Source organism: Opisthorchis viverrini (assembly GCF_000715545.1).
Source record: "Opisthorchis viverrini unplaced genomic scaffold opera_v5_201, whole genome shotgun sequence".
In the NCBI taxonomy this organism is placed as follows: domain Eukaryota; kingdom Metazoa; phylum Platyhelminthes; class Trematoda; order Opisthorchiida; family Opisthorchiidae; genus Opisthorchis; species Opisthorchis viverrini.
The window spans coordinates 843,016-864,723 of record NW_008751856.1 but is presented as its reverse complement, the minus strand read 5'-3'; the positions used below and the strand labels follow the sequence as shown (position 1 = coordinate 864,723).

Below are 21,708 nucleotides of genomic sequence, written 5' to 3'. Positions count from 1 at the left end.
AAAGAAAACGAAAGTGCATCGAAGGTGAACCATTGATTAGATTTCTTGGATTTTCCTTTATCCTTACGATTATCAAGCATTTGGACTTTGGGACTTTCTTCTCTGTGTCTGCCTCACATGTTGCCGGAACACCTTCCATTTAAGTACACGCGATCAGCTAGATAAAAAGAATGGGACAGAATGGAAATGTTTTGGAGAGAACAGCGTGATTAATAGCGAGTTGATGACGAATCAAACGTTTGTATTTCGATCAGCTCAACTAGCTGTATGCCACATTCTTGTTGTATATCCGTGTCTCCGCAAGACCTATCTTTCAGGTCTCTCAGCTGTAGCACTTTTGATGAATAGCTTTCATGTCTTCGCAAGGAAGTACCAGATTGCTTGAGGCTAGACAGGAGCAGTTGTCATGACAGGGTTGGGTTCGAACCCCAAACCTTCCAGTCAGTAAGTTCGCACCTAAACCACTGAGCCTTCTTGAGACCTGGCATCTCCCAAGAACGAAAGTAAACCTATCAGCGCTGAAGGACACTCGTCAAACCAACGAGCTTTCAAAGAGTTTCATTCAAAATTGGATTCAGTTTATTTTTCTCCCCAGATGACGGCCGGTATTCTGGATTTGCGGCTCAGTATTGTTTGGAATTTGCCCGACAGGCTTCCTGACACACAGCCGTCTCCGTCCAGAGGACCAAAGCGGACACCTCCCCCTCCCCTTCCACCCCAGGTTGTTGATGTTCAATTCGCTCTCGAGTCCGCCAGGGCTTCGCAACGCGAACAGAATTTCACCCTCTATGTCCGTCAATGGTGGCAAGAACTGACGCGCATTCGAGAAGGACTGATTTCCAGACGGCTCATCAAACTGTTTGCTGTGGATGAGAATTCCACGAATCAGTAAGTACAAATCCCCTTTCGGTGGCCCTAAGTTAACTGCATCTTTTTTAAACCAAAACTAACTACTCCATAATGGATCGCCGGTGATTTGGTTTCCAGCCGGATCCCTCGAAATTGACCGTTCGGAAAAGAGGTTCTAATCCGATATCCAAAATACGACATGCCTTTAGCTAAAGAGACGGAACGATATAAGTGGTTCGATGAGAACCATTTCATCTTGGATTTTGCTTTCAGAACTGTGTGACAATCCTGTCTGTCTCTTCAGAAGAACTTAACCAAAAGTGGTCGCTTCAGAAAGGAGATTGCTTGTGTAGTGAGTTCCTTAGTAGGCGTAGTCATGTGTACGACTTAGAATCGATTTTTTTAAAACTTATCTCGTAATTACTGTCTCTTCTGTCATTTTAGATTCGTGTGCAAATTTGTACGTCCTCTGAATGCTCAGCGTTTCGTCAGGACTCCCACAGAGGCCGCGCGGTTTGTCTCCACCATTCCATGTGAACCGTGTCGAGGTGTCGGCGGTGGTCCGCGGGAGCAGTGGTGTTCCAGTGAGTCTGATTTGCTTAGTTTTCAGCCCATTCTGTTGTGAATATGTTGTGACTTGCTGAACGTGCAACTCTGTATTGGTCCTGCTCCGCCCACTATGGTATATCAAAAGGCGCGGTAGCTTCAAATAGCCGTTTATGGAGACAACGGAAGATGATTACAATTGTATTTGTGAAGCAATGACAGAATGTCCCCGAATATCGCGCAAGAATCTCCGTGAGGGGGCGAGAAGCATCGAGTTAAAGATGCTCAATACGGATTGCCTGGCATTCTAACCAATCAGGGAGTGCCCTCTTTTGGTCCGTCACCCGCACGTGACACATCCATCCAACTGACGTGCTGTTCGGTCCTCCGGACAGATCACTACTCCTTCAGAAGGGACAACTAACAAATTCGGTTTAAGGACGCTTTCGTTAGTCAAACTGAATAAATATTTGAGCAGACAATTGAAATTACGCGTTCGAACAGTCTTTTTGATGAGTAACCCAGTTTGGCCTTCCTCCCCCCAAAGGAAGATGATCCTATCATATCGAATTCACGTGACACAAAAGTTGGAAAAGTACCACTTGGCAAAAAAACAAGTTATGACAGCGTACACTTTCTTGTACGCATCCGACTGCTAAACGACGTCGATGGCAGTGAGTTTCTATCCGTATCGTCTGAATTTTTGGAGGAGGTGTACCTGGGAAATACACTACTGACCTTCCCCTCCGAACAGGAAATCGCTCACTCATTAAGGTGCGAACTTAGTGACCCGGAGTCCCGTGGTTCGAACCCAACCCCGACCTCTCAACTGCTCGTCTAGACTTGGGAAACCTGGCAGTATCTCAGCATGGCAGCTAGACACCGAAAGGGTGCTACAACTGAGTTATTTTCTCTCCGTTCTATCCTCTCCACTCTATGACTTTGTAAAATCAACCTCTCCCTGCAAGGTATCGGTAACAATTTTGATGTTGCTATGATCACAGAGCACTGTGCTCTAATGAAATGTTGACTTTTTTGTTTTTACACACCGACCACCAGTGTTCTCAGTCATTGTCTTAATTCCGGAAGAGAAGACTTCACAGAGAGGGAGAGGAGGCTTTTTGATCTCTCTGAGGGGTATGGAAAACCCGTGCTTTTATGCCCAATCGTGATTGATATGAAATGGTATTGTGTCTGTCTTTGGAACCCTGTCTTGAAGAGATTACTGGCTAACTCACCTGAATAGTTGGGCACATTCTATTCTCCCACGCGTGATTATTTTCCATAATCAGTGTATTATTTTCTAACCTCAGAAACTCGGTAAGTTCAATAGCATATTACTATCATCACGAAGAAGATACCGGTAAGTAGTAGTTGGATAACTTCACGAGTTTTAAGTAGTCGCGGCGGAGATGAAATGCTGTTATTTACCCTACGGGAAAGCGGCCCCTGCTTGAGTGACCTCAGGTATCGTGAGTGATCGATGAGGATCGTTCAGCTGTAACACCGATTAGGTGCTTACTTGCCATGCTAATCGAAGGAAGCACGAGGGCTAAAATACTGTCAGGTTGCCCAGGCCTAAATTGGAACAGTCGAGATACCGGAGTTGGGTTCGAACCACGGACCTTCCGATCATTGACCACTGAGCTGTCCTGAGCTTATTTGGAATAGATGAATACAACTCATCTCCTTATCACAGGCGAGTTTTCACCAGGAGCACAAACGGACGCTTTTGGTTGCAGGATAATCCGCTTCTCCAGGGAGGGAGTCCACAAGGCCGAAGGGATCCAGGTTGAACGTGGGGATCAAACAACTACTAATCCATGGGTTCTGCTTTCATGTGTTTGTATATACTTTAGCTCAACAATGCCGGAAGTAGTCGATCAATTTTGCACACACCGCACAACCTTGTTGTGGATTGCAGACGGTATTTCAGTTCCTATCTCAGTCCTTGATTTTATGTTCCGCTATGGTACTTCCAGGGGCCTGGTAGCCCGAAACAGCCTCTATGGAAAAATTGTTTCAATTGCATTCCACAAAGTCGCGCTAGAATGTTGCTGAGGATGCGACGAGCACCGAGATAAAAGTGCTCGATCCTAATTGGCTCACATTCCGACCAATCAGTGCATGCTTCCGTATGTTCCGTAGCCGGCTCATAACACATCCCTCCAGGAGATGTTGAACACCCAACTTTATGAATAGCGGCTTTTTTCTCTATATTATTTGTTCGGAAGTTCTCACCACACAGACTTGTGAACTACTCATAAATAGTGTGCGTCGTTGGCTTTTGGTCAATTTAGCACACCTCGTCTGAGATTTCAACGTCGTGTCCAGATGACCTACAATCTTCGGATAATTGGCGATTCTGAGTCTACTTTATAAGCCCCTCTAGTGAACAATTGTCTGCATGTCTCCAGCATTTGCGCCCGAGGTCCTCTTTTATTATTCGTCCTACGATATGAACATACGCTTATCAACAGAATACCAACAGTTAGAACGCCTTCTCTGTCTGTCATCTGTGAAGAGCTGCAACCCACACCCACCATACGAGGACTTGTGATCACTATAGCTGATTGGTACTGTGATCTCTCTATCTGCGATCCTAGCCAGACTCGTACAGGTTGACTATTTCAGCCATCGCGCTTCCCTCATATCGTTTGGCATCACAGCTGGAAGCCGTCACGAAGAGACTGAAGCTTACCATGGTGTGGCGACCCATCGAGCTATACTGGGGTGGGGGATGTCCGCGCGACACCAACAGAGTTTCTCATACCAGGTTGGTCCATGGGTAGAGGTCTAACGAACACAGTCTCATGGCCCTCCAGGTTGGGACGTGTTCCGTAAAAATGTTAATGTACTTGCATTTCCTGCTTTGCTGTTAGGCTTTTAGCCAAAGGCTTTAGTTCAGGACCCTAATCGTCCTCGTGCCTAGGTGTGGGCGCCCTCTTAGTATCCCAGCTCTCGTACAACCATGACATACATAACTGACAATACACAGCTGGAAGGTTTGCTTTGATCTACTTATCCCATCCTCTTACTTCGTTTCAAGTTTGGTCTGTTTTTCCATCCGTTTCATCTTGCTGTTTTACTCTCTCCTGGTTTTCCGTTCCACATGTCTGTCAGACGAGTGTTGACTGCCACCAACACGAAATAGGTCCGCTGACGAACGCTTACTTTCGCCTCATCCGAAACCAACACAAGAGTAGTTGCATCAACGGAAGACCCAAATGTGCCAATCGTATTCAGGCTACATACTCCTTTCGGACACCTGTTCATAAAAGAAGAACCTCCTTTGATTAGTTTTCTTTCTTGAGTTTTAACTTTCCATGAAAGCCCAACTGTTTCCGATTTCAGCATGAGTCTCTCAGCGCCTCATCGATGTCGATTCCGTGTTAAATCTGTTTTAAATTTTACTACTTCCTATAGTTCAGTAGGTAGTAAAGTTCGAACGTTTTGGTCACTTGCTGTACACTGAGTGCGGGCAGTCGGCCCAAAATTCAATTAGGACCCAGTCGGATTGGGTATACGAATGTAATCATTTGATTTCATGAGTCGTATGAACTCCAGCATAGTCCCCATTCCGCCTAACCGTTTTCTACCTTCAGCGCTTGCTTTTTTGGCAAGAAACCGAGGAGACGTCGCGGATCATGCGAACCTCCTGTGTTCTCTCCTCCTCGGTTTCGGATTGGATGCCTACGTAATGATTGGAACGCGGCGCTCCTGTGATTCTGGGGCAGACAGTGCGGATCTCAATGGCAGCACATCAGCTAAGTCGTATATTTGGGTTGCCGTTTTTAATGTGAGTTCACGTGGTTAACTGAACATCTGTGGAGTAGACAGTTTGCCTCCCGTAGAACATCTGTTTTTTTTTGCACACTTTGCATTCTGTCCTCATCTCTTCTCATGTGCTTCAAGCTTTCATTGGGGCTGAGGAATGGAGTACACGCTGATGCTTTGGACCATAGTTTTCTTAATGTCTCCTAAACGCCAAGAACCCGGGTCTACTTAGCCACTTGATAGACCCGGTGCGTTTAGCTAAACCAAAAGGCTAATGGATGTGTGAATCAGCTGATTTATCTCTTGAAAACTGACGCGTACAAGCGTGTCAGGTTCAGCGAAAACGGACTGTCCACAAAGCTCTCATGGAAAGTTCTAGGCGTGCTAAAAAGTGATGCTAAAAACAGAACTCATCTGTCAGGGGAAAGTGAAGAACCACCACTTAAGAAATACATTCATTTGCAAATCAATTTGGTTTTCATGAGAGACTCAACTGAGTCTCTCGTTGATGATATTCTACAACCGAATGCGCCACACACAGGCCACCTCACGATTCAGTTGGCACGATATTCGCAATATATTTTCATAAAGGAAACTACTCACAAGGTTGCTGAAAACTCTTCGATAGCCAACGACCGGTTTCGCCATTCTTGGGGCGCATCAGGTAGGTGCAGTCATCGAGTTTCCGTCAACTTTATGATCTACTTGTTTTCACACTGGACTTGCTTTGGGGAAATACACCCATTAGCAAATCAATTTGGTTTTCACGAGAGACCCAACTAAATCTCTCGTTTATGATCTTCTACAACTGAATGTGCTGCAAACAGTCCGCCTCATGATTCAGTTGGCACGATATTCGAGATATTGCAGTATATTTTCATATATTCACGTAGAACATGAGTTTGACGGAAACTCGGGGACTGCGCGCCTACCTGATGAGCCCCAAGAAGGGCGAAACCGGTTGTGGGCTGTCGAGGAGTTTTCAGCAACCTTGTAAGTAGTTCCCCTTATGAAAAGAAAACAACCAGTTAAATTTGTCTCAACGAAAACGGTTATTACATTGGCAGTTGTGTAGTCCAATTACTTTCGGAGCTGGTTCTTCCATTGGATGGGATCCCCTGATTGTTATAACTTCAAGTGTTCATCTGTGTCAGTTGGCTTGTGTTTTCAGTACCATGCTAAACTAGGCTTGAGCTACTCCAGGTGGGGATCTTTTGTTCCGAGTTCACCAACTATTTTGAGGCACTCAACCATCAACCCGGCTCAAGGCTGTGTTCAAAGCGACATGGTCAACAAGCAAGACGATCCAGTCTATCTCCGAACACGGGGCTCTGTGGAAGAGCCATCAGTTCGTACGAATTCGCGTCGTTGAATGATGCGCCCTCGATTGCACCAGGATGCCTCCTGGGCTTTGTAATGTGTGTTATTCTTGCTGGTGTCTTCTATGCTGCAGTCCCTAATGCGCCTGTTGTTCTCATTTTCGGAAACGGTCTCATTTTGGTTAGACATCATATTAGTAGTATAAGGTAGAAGTAAGTAGTATCAAGTATAATGCCATATCATTCAACCACCAAGGCATGCATTGAATCGTCCTCCGTTCGCTCTTCTCCTCTACGCCAGGTTGATTCTTCGGTTGTCTTGTTTTGGGATGCTGTATCCGGTCGGCGACACGTTCAAACCGTGGATTCTAGCTGTGGGGACCTCAATACCAATTTGTATAAAACAGTAGATTGTGTGTACAATCATAACTCGTTCTATGCGAACATACAGCCGTCAAATGATTTGGCAAGCTGCTCATTACGGATCTCGGTAAGTGAATTTTCGCTGTTTTTTGTCCTTTTTTGATCACGTACTCGTCTGCTTTGCGCTGCTTCGTTTCCGTTTACTTACCGGTTACTCGTCAGTAACGCTGAGAATCTGCGCAGCACATTGTGACCGCGAATCAAGAAATATGATTGGAGCGCCGAAGTTTTGACATTTTCACAAACCTGAACTCTACTAAAGTTGCTCGTTTCTCCTGTCATGTTTAGAATTCTTGAACGTTGAGCCACACTCCAACAAGCATGGATCATTTGACTGTAACTCAAATTCATATGAACTTCCTAACTTCATTTGTTTTACCCCCCCCCCCCCCCTAGGATTCATCCCACTGGTATCCCCTCCCTTCAGATGTGATATCTTCAGTTACCACCTATTCGAACCTGGTTCCGGAAACTCTACGTGGCCCCGTTTCGAATACCGCCGAATTGGGTGATCGTATTGTACGTGAACTACGTACGTTGGTAACCAACTGGCGTATGGCCCGTCTTCATCATGAGTCGCCAAACACATGGACGTGGGACGAAGAATTATGTCGAATGATGTCCCCAGTCCTGGCTGGGTTTGAAGCTGATCATCTACTTGCGTGTATGGCTCTCGAGGCTGAGATGTCTTCCTCTACCACGTGTCAACTCGAAGCCCGGTTGAACATGGCAGCGATCCATAACTACGTCCCTGAGGGTTACACGTTCAAAGCTTATCCTATCCAGGTAGGGCTAATTATGCGTAGTGTTTCGATAGGGAGCTTGTTAATTTTTCACCGCTTTTATCCTACTACTTTCTTTTTGTGAGTAGTTAAGTGGCGTCTTGGATCTTGTCAGCTGCAATTTCGGTTGAAATTTGGAGAACTACTGTACATCCGTTTCGTTTTTATTGGAACCACTTGTGAGATAATATAGAATCGGCCTCGCAAAGGGCTATCGTCTAGTTTAAGGCCCAAAGCATGATCAGGTGAAGATCTCTCGAGAAAAGCTTCATACAACGTGATCCCGCAAAACTGGGTCCTACGAACGCTTCTGTCCTTAGCTGAACCAACCAGGTCGGCGTAGAGGTGCAATAAACAAGAACTGAACTTAAAATTCAGCTTTTTCTTACACTTGTTTGGTACAGGTTTCGTTTTCTAAAGTATCCTGCGCTACATCGGATCATTCTTGATGAGACACTGGTCATAAAAGAGAGATCCAGTTGAGTCTCCCATTAACACCGGCTCAATTTGCAACCAAATATTTGCATGAATTCAGCGAATATACAGTCATTTGCAAACTACTTTGGTTCTTTCGAGAGACTCACCTAGAACCCAGCTGAATCTCTCGCTTATGCTGTTCTCAGGCAACTGAATGTGGGACGTCGAGATAAGAAGTAGTTACCTCGATAAAAGAACCCCCTGAACTATAATCTCGCCTCTGCTAGTGAGCCAGACTGTGAACCATTCCAGTAGCTGACGGAATTCGTCGCCGACTGAAGGAGTGTCTCAGTGTTTCGCGATTATATAGACTGAAGAGACCCTTTTGAATGCCATCAACAGTGACCTTTGCGGAAATGCGAATGCACATGTTTTTGGATTGGAGAGATCCGGGCATCGATTTGCTCCGTGTACGTGCCTACAACAAGGGCTGTGTTGTTGTATGAAAAGATGATGTGAGGCGTCTTCAGGTTTTTGACAACCCATGTCCCAGAAGCGTTGCTGGTGTCGGATGGCGTCAATGAATTCGTAAAGAGGCAATTAGAAAACAGGTATTTGCGTGGGCAGCAGGTAGGTCAATCGCGGAAAACGTCCAGCACCATCGACTACGATGGCTCGGTCATGTGCTACGCATGCCGAAGCACCGTCTACCGAGACGAGTGTTGTTCTCAGTGCCTCGTTCAGGATGGCACAAACCACAAGGTGGACAATGTACTACGTCGCGGAAAAGATTACGAAGAGTTTGGATGTCGTAGGTATTCCGGGTTGGGTCTTCATGACCCCTCCTGCGCTTGACTGGAGACACTGCCTGAAGTGGTGGTTATCAGGAAGGTCGGCTTCCTGAAAGCAACCAGTGAATGCCCGAAATCTACCGAGACTCTCAGCTCCGCTGGATGTTGACCAGACAGACAACACCCCCTCAATATGCAGCGCGTCACAGCCTTATATCAAACCCATACAGCGTGAGTCAGCTTCGATCAAGGTCATACAACGCCCCCGCAATATGCAGCACGTCACAGCCTCGTCCCAAGGCCAGACCGTGTGAGTCAGTATTGGATCAAGCTCAGACAGTGTCCCTCCAATAAATAGCTTGAGACCGTTGTACATTCGCACTCGCACGCACTCACACTCTCGCACTCGCTTGTTCGGAAAATGGCTGTTGTGTTCCCTTGTGTGAGTCTTTTTTCTCCGGCACCAGGCACTGGAGTGGGTCAGCAACAGATACCACAGATTGACGAAACAGCAGATATAGCAGCGGCTGATTGGCGGCAAAGGCGTTCCTGTTTTCAGTTTCTTTTCAACCTGTATGGTTCAGCGATTGGAGGTGTAGGTACCTCATTCCCCATTGTAGACCAGTGACAGGTCCCACCCTCATCCACTCTTTTGTCTTCCCCTTTAAATATAATTAGGTATAGCTTGCAGTTGTACGGCTGCGAGTCACCAATTTTAGCACTGATGTTGCTGCCTCTGATGAAGGTCATGTGTCGGTCCGATATAAATAAACCAATGGAAAATAAATACACAGTTTCGCATCTCTTTTTTAGCTACTAGTTTCATTCTAGCGCTCATCATCTCATGAATTCGTAACAAACAAGAATGAAGCCAAAATGTTTTCCGTAGCACATTTTACTACATTTTATTGAAATCACCAATCGAACGCCAATAAATCGATTCAAAAAGTTCGCTGATGACCCCACTTGCATACTAAATCGCGGTGAATTCAACCGTTTGTGCACGAAATCTTTGCACAAAACACCGAGCCGGTTTTTTCATTGTACACACCATATATACTACTATATATACTATATATACTACTTGTATATACTATTTGTCATTTCTGTGAGACAGATGTTCGGTAGAACGCGGTCACCGCAGGGTCTTCGCAACCAGCACCAAGAGTAATCACAGTATTCGTACATATATATATATATATATATATAGTATGTATATAGTATGGTCACCAGTTCAACCGCACAACCGGTGTCTAGCTGTTATGCCACCCGAAAGAAGCACTGAGTTACTCCCGGGTTGATGAAGCTTTGTTAAGAGCAGTTGTCGGGTTCGAACCACGGTCAGTAAGTTCGCGCCCTGACCAATGAACTCTCGAGCTGTCTGGGGAGAGAGGGAGATGCAGGTCTCATATATTTCAGAGGTTAATGAATTTCGAAAAGTTAACCCCAAAGAGCTGGGTACTTATGAATGAACCTCAGCAGATGACTACCGTTCTTCTACTTTGTGGAACTGTGAATTCTCGAGCCGGGTGCTACACGGCATGAAGCCTTGCATGTTCACGTAGTGGGTTCACTGAAGCGATCGTCTTTTCTCGGTTTCATGAGAGTAGTTAGTATCAGTTTTCAGCTTGAATATTTAAAGTTCTCTTTGAAGACTCATGAAATGTGCACGCTGATTCACAAGAATGAAATGACTGTGTAGTTTTTATTGACTCTTCAGCATGGCTCCACTTGCAAGATGAACAGTGGTAGATTTATTTAGGTCCCTACGGATGGTCTCTAAAATGCTGGAACATCAAATCAATATCCGGAATTTTTACCCGGCCAACGTACGTCCATTCGTGGAATCTTTCACTCAACGTCTTGAGAAACGTTGACCCAGCTTCACACGATCTTGACGGTGAAATCGGGACTACTCTCTCTTTGTCAGTAGCGTGGAAAGATTTGGAGATTTTTTGGGAGCCCTCAACCGTTGTTTCTTCTTAATCGGGGGATAATGAGCAGTGCGCGTCTTACGATACCCGAGGGAGTTTCGAAGCCGCCACTTTTGGGCTAGTAGTCTGAACACTTGGCCGTACGGCCACGAGCGGCTGATCAGCGTTGTGATTAATTTGCACTAAGAAAAAATGGAGCGGCACTCATCCTTCACTTAGATAACGCACATTACCTGGTTTCAAATGTTGACTGGATGCTGGCGTGACGAACTCTCCGGTGCGATTTTCACTCGTGGAGTGAATTTTATTTTTTCCTAGCTACTTATAGATTGTTAGTAGTATAATGTGGATATTTGCTAACGACGATCCACTGCCTTTTTCGCGCACAATTTTATGATGTGAATCGGTGCACTAAAGCTGTTTCACTATTCACTGCTCTTCGGTCTAGGTTCTTCATACGAACCCCAAGCGCATCTTACAAACTAGCGTCCGCTCTCGACTGTGCAGGGATATTCTCACCTGCCACGGTATCGATGTGCGCCTCGGTTTGTGTGTACTAGTCTATTCGTATGCGGAAGAAGCAACTGCCACCTGGGTCATGTTTGGCTGTATCTACAAGTCGACAATCTAGCACCTGTCCTCTCCTTTTTTTCTGTTTTTAATTCTCTGCGATCTTGTGATTTGTACTCTCAGAGAACCGACCGGCAGACCAACTGACTTCTTGCCTAGTTTTGAGCACTGACTCCTTTTCTTTCGCATGGCGCAGACACATGACTGTTTACGAATTACCTGTGATAACGAAATAAAACCAAGTGAGAATATTTTGCGACCGTTTTCTCTGTTTGTGTCCTGTCCAAATTGGGAGCTATCAACCCCTGGGAGGACGAAAATTTTCAACCGGCGTGGCCCGTAATCAACGTACGTTTTTGGAATCTAAGCTGGGGGGAGGGTAATGAACAACCTGAGACTGTCGTGGTCTCTTCTTAAAATAGCCTATCCTCCTAGTCCCGTAGATGGTTTTGAACTCGTTCTACCAAACATCACCTCAGTCCCCTACAAAGTGAGCTTAGTTCCAGCGTGCGCAACGAGGTTAATCTGTACTCTTCAAACATGGACCACTCACTCTTGGTTGTCAAGTATTTCTTTTCTGGTAAACTTCAAAGAAACCGCCTTCAAGAAATACACTCATTTGCGAATCAATGTGGTTTTCACGAGAGACTCGACTGAATCTCTCGTTTATGATATTCCACAACTGAATGTGCTGCATACAGGCCGCCTCATGATCCAGTTGGCACGATATTCGAGATATCGCAGCATATTTTCATAAAGGAAACTACTCACAAGGTTGCTGAAGACTCTTCGACAGCCCACGACCGGTTTCGCCCTTCTGGGGGCTCGTCATTTAGGCGCGCAGTCCCCGAGTTTCCGTCAACCTCATGATTTACTTGAAGCAAACTAATTTGGTTTTGCGAGAGACTCACCTTAAACCCTCTCGTTTGTGATGTTTGCTGAATCAATTTGGTCACAATTAGAACATAATTTTGACGGAAACTCGGGGACTGCGCGCCTACCGGATGAGCCCCAAGAAGGGCGAAACCGGTCGTGGGGTGTCTAAGAATTTTCAGCAACTTTGTGAGTAGTTTCCTTTATGAAGCCGCCTTTAATTTTACACGCGTTTGTTCAATCCAAATGTATTGGGAAGCTCGCGGATAGATTCTATAACTGACCGTCTCATTTGTGAACCGTTGTTCAGGCAAAGTCCAAATAAACGCATTATAAAAGCTTGAATTGCTGGAACTTTCACGTTGGTGAATAGGTGGATACAAAAACGATAAAATTGAACCAGTTGTGATAAGCTGTACATGGTGGTAGGGAAATTTTTGTTATTCTGGAATAAGGTAATCCGGTGCATAGCTACTGGCCTTGGTTGTGTGAACTCTTCAGGTGAGAGAAGAACATTGAACGAGTTCGCTTTGATGGATTGAACGAATATCTTCTGTGCACAAAGTTTGAGTTGGATGACAATAGCATCCACAATCGCGATGTTACATCACCTGACTGCTTTGGATCAGTTTTGTGGCACACGGTACACGACCGGATCAACGGTGCCGCTGATCTGAGCTTGTCAGTTAGTTAGCAAACGTTTCGCCCCCAATCGATGACACATCATCACCCGACTGGGCTTAATTCATCACCGGGACCAACAGCCCCCGAACAACTTTGATGACCGTTCACCCATGTGTTGCGATCAATATTCACGACCAATCGAACTGTTCCACTGTCAATTGATTGCATATCGAAGCAGTAGTAAGCGAAGTTGGGCAACTGGACTTTCGAGCATAGTCGTCTTAAGTCATCGGAAAAGAAGGGTGATACAGGGTAGTCACAACCTTGTTTTGCACGTGATAGCGCTTGAGGCGTAGCTGTTGCCGGAAGTTCCGTGGTTCGAACCCAAACCTTGCATGTCGGCGGTTTTCATACTATGGACGCCTTTCCCCATTTGCCTGATTTCAACCAGTCATATCTCACCTTTTTCGAAGGTCAACAGACACCCTCTGTGCTTGCTGGGGCTTTTGCGGTTACTTGACAAAGCTGAGGAAGGACAAATCCCTCTCCCATCTCGGTCCCATCGATCTGTATAACTCTGTCTTTGCGTCACAAAGCCACCGGTCCGCAGAAGCCGCATTTTGGAAAGACATTATGGGCACAAAGGGTCACGCAGCGTTCCATACCAGAGCTTGTCTTAAAGAACGTGGCTTGAGCCTTCGCCGTCCAAATAAAGGTCGAAGTGGTGGATGAGACTGTCTACCAGAGGTTTCCACGACTCGGGTGTCAGTATGGGGGAGGGACTGTTGATAACTGAAAATCCCTATTGTGCGTCAAGGTGAACCATCCGTCCGTTCCTTGGGGACCAAATGACTTCAAACCGTCTGGAGGTGGTAGTTTGAAGTCCATTCATTCAAGCTATGCTTCCTCGAAAGAACAACAGAGCTTAGATCTGCAAAAGCAAGCAGACGAGGGACTCATAAGTGAGGCAGGAAAGCATCACTCAAACGGACACATCAGCTGGATTGGAGGAGGCACCTAATCAAAGGACCAAATCAACCGGCGGACGTAGGGACACTAACCGCCACGGTGGAGGAAATAGGGTGGTACAAGCAACCAATCACACTCGAGAACGCAACAAAGAACATAAACGGCCAAATAGATTCACCAAATTCGTTACACTTCAAGTAGCCAATCACATCAGGAGATAACAGATAGCCTTCGAATGCTATATAAGCACACGCAGGCAAGGAAGAAGTACCCACCCAACTGCGCACTGATGATATCCCCTCGTATGGTGACAAAACGTTTGCAAGCCAATTGCCAAGCTCGGCAAACAGATCAATAGCCACCTGATCAACAACCAATAAACTCACCCGAGCTACCAATAGTTGAGCACATTTGAGAGGCCCCATTTAGAGCACGAAATCGATGAAGTACTTACTACTCTCTTTGTGTTTAGAGTCCATATTTAGGGCCAGTAACGACTCAGGGCTGCTCAGTGCACCCAAAACGAAGGCACTGTCACACACGAGAGTCAGGGTCTTCTGGCTTCACCTGATGACATCTTCTTGGTATTAGAAATCCTGAAACAGAACAATGTGGCCAATTGAGACAAGGGAATGACAGTTCACTTTTTGGACTTTCATTGTTTTTCGCTATAGACGGAAGTAGGAGAGGCATTCTCCCAATTAAGGCACTTGGAAATAAACGTTCCGTATGCTTCCCAAAGTTCTGAAATTTCGCTGTTACGTCGCTTTCTGAATGCTCCGAAGCGTCGAACGTTGACGGTGATGTTATAGCGAGTGGGCTCATAACATTGGAATGCACTGGTCACTTCTGAGCAAGATGATAGTTCGGCTTCAGTTGTGTTCACTTCCTGATAGCATTCGTTTTGAGCATGGTCTGAAAAAATAGGCGAGCATGTTTCTGTGGGATGACATCAACTGACGCCAACCGGTGAGAATAATCTTGGCAGAATTCAGGTGACTGCTCGATCTTGCGTCCCAGCGGTTTGAAGTGGCTTTCAAACTCAAGGTCACTAATCCACTCACCAGAATGGGAGGACGACCGTTCAAACGAGATTGGTGTGCAGATGAACAAAATACCTATCTTGCGAAGCCCCACGACTGCAACCACAAAGTTGCCCAGTGGGTTCCAAGCGTTTGTGACGCTACCTGACCGGGAACTCCTGACTGGCGGGTCAATCGATCGTCACAACCAGGACAATTATTGGTTCGATGAGTCAGGCACACCAACCAATCACAGCGCTCAAGTGTGAACACGTTCGCCTGTTCAGAACTGAAAATTCAGATGCGTCCAACGTGCGTTGTTGGAGTAGTGGATACACGCTCGCCTCGCATGCTAGATATCCTGGGTTCGAATCCCGGCATGGCCATCGAATATGCACTGCTGATGAGCTCTCGTAAAAGGGAAACTCGAGTCCAGTGCTTCCTTCGTTTCGTGTGAACTCACCGGAATAATTACGCCGGGACAGGAGGACGACCGTTCAAACGAGAGTAGCGTGAATGGGAGCTAAATGCATTTCCCACAAAACCCCGCAAGTGGCGTCAAAAAAGTTGCCCAGTGGGTTTCAAGCTACCTGACTGGGAAGTCTCGACTTTTTGTCTCAGTTTGGGTTTCTTGGCACCACTTTCGGATTAACCGGCGTCGATGTTACATCCTAGTGATGCGCCGAACAAACTCCTGATTTATTTGGAAAATTCAAACAGTAAGTGATATGTTTTCGTTTTTTATCGATGAAGCTCGAATGACAAAGTATCGGAGCTTGTACGTTACGATTTTGGCCACGTTTTCAGACTTCATCTCTAAACAGGCCATTGGAAGCCACAAAACACAACTGTGCCCGTCAGAAGTAATCCTAAAATAGTAGTTTGCAGTTTCTTCACCGATTTCAGCTACGCTTGAGGCGATTATGACTCTAGACGGAAGCCTAGTGGCCATTCCAAGTGAATCGTGGGACAGTGATCAAGAAATGGCCCTTACGTCCAACTGTTTTGTTTTCAGGGGACGGATTTCGCGGATCTACCTTACGGACCAGTCAGCAAACGTGGTCACACCACAAAACATGCTCGCAGGATTGCTTGCAATACAAAGTTACTTGTCTGCATCGAAAGTAGGACAGTACAGATAGATCAGACTGAGGACGCAACACAATCTCTACGTATTTGTCACCCACCGATCGATACGGATCAACTGACTGAACTGCTGACGAATTCCAATTAGGACGAGGCGTTGAAAATACCCTATTATGCACATGCTACTAACAAATCCCAAGTAGCTCAGAATAGTCATAGGATGGGTGAAACTTCTGCTCGTGAGGAGCCAGTCTATCATGTGACGTGGATTCCGAAAATGAATGATGAGTGATGCTATATCCTGTCTGTGTGTGAGCTGACCACACCTATGATGAGGTAGGCGCTCGTAACCAAACAGAACGGACTACTTGCTGAATGCACGGTAGTATTGTCGCAGCATTCGACTCTGCGGCGTGGTGTACAGCCGCACCTCGACACACCATCGAAGAAGTTTGCGGGAAGTAAATTGCTTGACTGATAACACTTTTGCTTTTTCGTCCAGTCTGTAGAATCCGTACGGCCACTCTTGAGGCTATCACCGGTTGACGTAAAAATGCACTGGCGTGTGCCAAGGAAAGTGGTACAGTTGCTTCAGGTGAGGTCCACCTGGCTGCAGAACTGTCATAGGCTATCAAAAATAGTGAAAACGGTAAAGCGTGCCACAGTAATGTCCACTTGACTGAACACTTCCGAATAATGCCAGTGGGTCAGCAAAATGTCACGGACAAAACTGACAATAAGGTCAAGTGAAGGTCGAAATGTCATTCGTACTTGACTTCCTCAGAAAATTAAGTAGTACTCACCCACATATTACTAAAAGTTACCCGGACAGTTGCAGAAAATTACGAAAACGATTCACCTGTTCCCAATCAGAGGATCGTTTCGGCATCCCACAAACTACGCCATCATGATGGGAAGCACATGGAAAGTAACCGCATTGTTGAACATCAATGGTTCACGGGACACGTGCCATTCTACCGGGATTGTACACAAAGAGATTATACGGTCCCATCCCACACAGATATTTTCATCCTTGGTCCGCACTTGATTCTGGCTGAAGCTGTAGATGGCTCAGGCGGGAGGTCCGCGGTTCGAATCCAGCCCCGGTATCCTGACTGCTATGTCCGAGCTTGAACAGTCTGGCAATATCTTAGTCTTCGCCCTTCTATCCGGTGGCATGAACTCAACCGTATGCTTATTACTCATATTATTTGTGACATTATAAGTTTTATTATTTCTAAATCCGGCTAGCCACCAAAAACGTGACCTCCGTGGTCTGGGTTTCGATGACAGGTACCTGGGATGATTATAAATACTAACGGTAGGACCGCCCCAACACCTTTTCGGTACCTAGCTGTGATGCCAACCGAAGGAAGTACGAGCGCTGTGGTTGATGCTCGATTTCCCAAGCCTGGACAGGACAGCTGAGATGCTGGTTTGGTGGGGTTCGAACCACGGACCATCACTGATTTATCTAGAGCAGGCAAACTTTGCCGATGTACCGGCATGTCTGAGTTCCAAGTGATTACTCCGTTACTCCTATCATACTTCATCCTCACCAGTCCTTTACAAGATGATGTGCCCTTTGTACAGGGGAAAAGTCCCCCCCCGGATGGGGGGGGTGATTATCCCAGCCGTAAGCGCGAGCAGTCTGGTCAAGCTGGATGACAACGGTGCGCAGTAGAGAGCTTTGGGACAGAATTGAGGGTATTCGTAATGCTCTACTCATTAGCGACCTTATGAGTAGTGCAATAAGGATATATATGTATCGTGATATCTCGAATATCGTAGCGACTGAAACGTGAGGTGACCTGGTGCTACACATTCAGTTGCCTGGAAACATCACAAACCAGAGATTCGGCTGGGCTCCAGGTGAGTCTCTCGAAAAACCAGATTAGTTTGCTAGTGAGGATAGTTTATCACATGAGAGTAACAGCATGTGTGTTTGGCGATTTCACATTAACCGTGTACTACTCATATCTCCTAATGAGAACCCTGTCTTTTGTTAGTTTCCTCTTTCTCGTTGATCCTCTGTTTGAGGTTTCCCGTGAATGGCCAAATGGTTGTCGGGTACCACTGAGAAAAGGAGGCCTAATGAATCATTTCAAAAAAGGCGGCCACATGGGTAGTACGTCGGGATAAAAACGAAACTAACAAAAGTCAGGTAATCGGGTTTCTACATCAATAGCAGGAGTTTTTCAGATTTTTAATGACATCCCGTACCTTTTATTTAGGATGGCTTTGCAATTCAGATAGACAGTTATCTGGGAAAGTTCAGAACTCGTCTATTCGTTTTGTTGAACGCAGCCCCAGTCGACAGTGAGTTCCCCTGAGGATTCTGTCTTATCAGTCACTTTCAGACTGTAAGGTATTAGTCTGCGCGCTCGCGAATAGGATGCGTTCGTGAGTGAGTGATTTTCACAAAGTCTACAATTTATTCCAGTGATTCAACCAACTCCCAATGGCTCAATGACATTCGCTCAGGCCAGAGTGAGTAGAACTCTTGCCCCAGTTAGTCTCGTTCAACTGATATAGCTGATCGATTTTGGTCTAGCCCACTAGGTCAGTCACGTCCCATCTAATCGACGGTATCACGTGATTTTCAACTTGTGGTCAAATTCGACTGAAGTCTGTCCTAGCTGCTGAATGATATAGGTGAGAATGAAACTAAGTGAAAACAATGGTGTTAGGTTCAACCTGCTATAGAGGCTTTGCAATCCCTGGGCAAAATCAGTCTGGTGCCAGTCAGACCGTTGGGTCATGAGTAGAAAGTTTATGTCCACACACAGACTGTAAAAGTGCGCCATAAATCGGTAACTCAAATAAAATAATTAATTTGTTCGAATGTAACACCTTTTCAGTGCCATGCCAACCGAAGGAAGCAAGATACTGCCAGGTCGCACAAACCCAGACAGGGGCAGCTTTGGGTTCGAACCATGGACCTGAATTGTTTATACTATGTGTCAGGACGCGCCCAGACATGGAAAAAGTACATGTACAGAGAGTGACGCGTCCCCGTGGTCACCATCCGTACGACACGTTCGGAAAGCAGGTGTGTTGGCGGAGCGCACCAAACACGGCTTAGCAACATAAGACCAGTGGAGCGGGGCCGAAACTGTTCACGACCGGAACACCGCCATTTGTTGTTCGGAGCGAACAAGTGAACGACCATATTTGACCCTTTAGTCATCCTCCATATATATTCACACAGAAGCTCTGTATGTTTTGACAACACAGCCGCGTCCACAGATCTCTGTCTTCTCCCTATCGCGTAGTCTGGCAGGCTCAGCGCAGGTGTAACCCCAACAGACGGCCACCCATGATACAGCACTATGGAGCATTACTGTTCTCGTTAGATTATTGCGTTAACTACGAGTGACTATCAGACCAGATTACAACACCGGACAGCTATGCGGCCAACGGTGATTCAGTGAAATGCCTTAGGCAATCGATCACTTTGATGAATACATTGCCCAAGCAATTATTTCGGATCTTTTCCAGATAAGCCCCGCCACTAATACAAAAATTGCACGTGCGGAAAGTTAAGCCGCACCCCACTTTTTGCTAGCTCTAATTTAATGTACGCACACAACCTTGACCTATTTTTGATGGAAACAATTCCTTATCCGCATCCAGGCTCATTTTGTGCAAAAATTTTCTCTGTTCGGACCTTCGTAAAACCTTAAATGAACTTTCTGACGCTTTTAACTCTCGTCCATCACAAGGAGACGGTAATGTTTTTTGCTAAGCCACGGAGTGATCCATCAGCAATCTTTATGCAACAATGGCCACCAAATGACACTTTCAACTGTTTCTGACAGGTGGAGGTGTAATGCCCGACAGTGTCGGCAGGAAACTGGTCTTCGAAAGGGAACTTGTCTGGAGCGGTCTAGGATGGATTTTAGGGTAATGCTTCCATTCGTTTATTACTGGTCCAAGAGTTTGGCTAAAATCAAATTCTGTTCAGAGGAATTACCTATTAGCCACATGACCGCTGTTGACTGGAAGAACTTTCTTCGCGAAGTTTGCGCCTGGCGGCTTTTGCAAACCCCAACAGTTATCGGCGACCCAGGTCTACACGTCGAGATTGGTGAAACGCCAATATCTCGCCGTACAAGCCACGCGGGGCACGTCTACAACATGCAGAATAAACATCAATGCGGCACACGCCGATCTTTAGTGGACAGCTACTTGTGTGAGTTCGTTTGGAGGCAAAGGTACCGAAAAACGGACCTTTTCATGTAAATTATTAATGACATGTCCCAAATATTTCACCCACTTAAATAAAAACTAAAAGTACAAATTTCATATCCTCTTTTTCTAATCGTTTTTGAGTGGCGGGTTTTAATTTTTTGGCGGGACTTATCTGGAAAAGATCCGGGGATTCATTGAAATGACTTGGGCAATCGATCAGTTCGATGAATACACACAATGTGTCCAGGTTGAGCAGAGATTTTGGATGCCCATCGTCTGGGTATTACCATGGTTATCACCAGAATAACTGCCCTGTTATTGTTCCTCACGAACTCTATTTCAACAAGGCTATCTTTGAAATCATACAGGCTGGATGGATCGAAACTATTCGGTAATTTTTCTGTTTTACCTGCTAAAAAACCTGTATACATAGTTTGGTTTTTATATGTTTCGGTCTGAAGGCGAAAGAATACGCCAAGGTGATCCCGGTCCGTCGTATCAGCGTGACAAATTGTATCGTTGTTCCGGTGAGTGATTTACAAATCTTGAAAATTTGACGCAGTTTATCCACGGGCAGCGAAAGACACCGAAGACCACTGAGTCTCAGGTAGACACAAGATATGATAACGATTCATCGTTATGGTATTGTAAACCACTTTTTGAGGGCAGTGAGCTGGTATTATTCTAACTCACTCACTCAAAAACACAACTCATGAAGGTTGATGAGAACTCTTCAGCAGTTCACCACCAGTTTTGTTCCTCTCAGGGCTCATCAGGTGGGCGCAGTCCCCGAGTTTCCGTCAAACTCATGATCTACTTGAACCCAAATAGGACTGTTTTCGAGAATTACACTCATTTGCAAATCAATTCGGTTTTCACGAGAGACTCAACTGAATCTCTCGTTTATGCTATTCGACAGCTGAATGTGTTGCACACAGGTCGCCTCATGATTCAGTTGATACAATATTCGAGGTATCGCAATACATTTTATAGACCTAACACACTACTCATTCAGCCTTTCCTACTCAGCATAGTCCGTCACGAAGAGACTGGACCTTACCGTGGTGTGACGGTTTGCGCACCTCAGCGATCCATTGAGCTATACTGGAGAGTGCCCCGCGACACTCACAGTCTCTCATACCAGGCTGGTTAATGGTTGAAGGTCTGACGAACACAGTCTCCTGGCCGTCCAAGTTAGGGGTTGGAACATGTGGCGACTTGTTCCGTAGAAATAGTAATGCATTTGCATTTTCCACCCAACACCGCTGCCCTGTGGTTAGGCTTTTGAGCCAAAGGTTTTGGTTGAGGACCCTAATCGTCCCCCTGTCTAGGTGTGGCCGCCCTGGGAGTATCCAAGCCATCATACAACCATGACCTACACAACTAACGATATTCTCATGCCACATCGGCCGTCGCGTGGTGCCATCAGCCGGGTCGCCTTACTTGCTGCATACAGCAGGGCGGGTAAGCGAAAACATGCTACTGCTGACGCCTCCCTTCTTACACTTTCACGTTTTCCGTCTTCCACCCTC

General features: G+C 45.9%; 1 protein-coding gene across 1 annotated transcript in view; it reads left to right on the top strand.

The window, feature by feature from the left end:
* Positions 1 to 21,708, top strand: part of T265_14466 (hypothetical protein) — a gene marked incomplete at both ends in the record, with an annotated part of 94,055 nt that overhangs the window by 13,683 nt on the left and 58,664 nt on the right. The window contains 7 exons of the mRNA XM_009173779.1: positions 596 to 888; positions 1,294 to 1,433; positions 4,030 to 4,171; positions 4,963 to 5,194; positions 6,793 to 6,981; positions 7,311 to 7,700; positions 8,744 to 8,924. Of these exons, the coding sequence (XP_009172043.1) occupies positions 596 to 888; positions 1,294 to 1,433; positions 4,030 to 4,171; positions 4,963 to 5,194; positions 6,793 to 6,981; positions 7,311 to 7,700; positions 8,744 to 8,924 (1,567 nt within the window). The remainder of the gene's footprint in view (positions 1 to 595; positions 889 to 1,293; positions 1,434 to 4,029; positions 4,172 to 4,962; positions 5,195 to 6,792; positions 6,982 to 7,310; positions 7,701 to 8,743; positions 8,925 to 21,708) is intronic.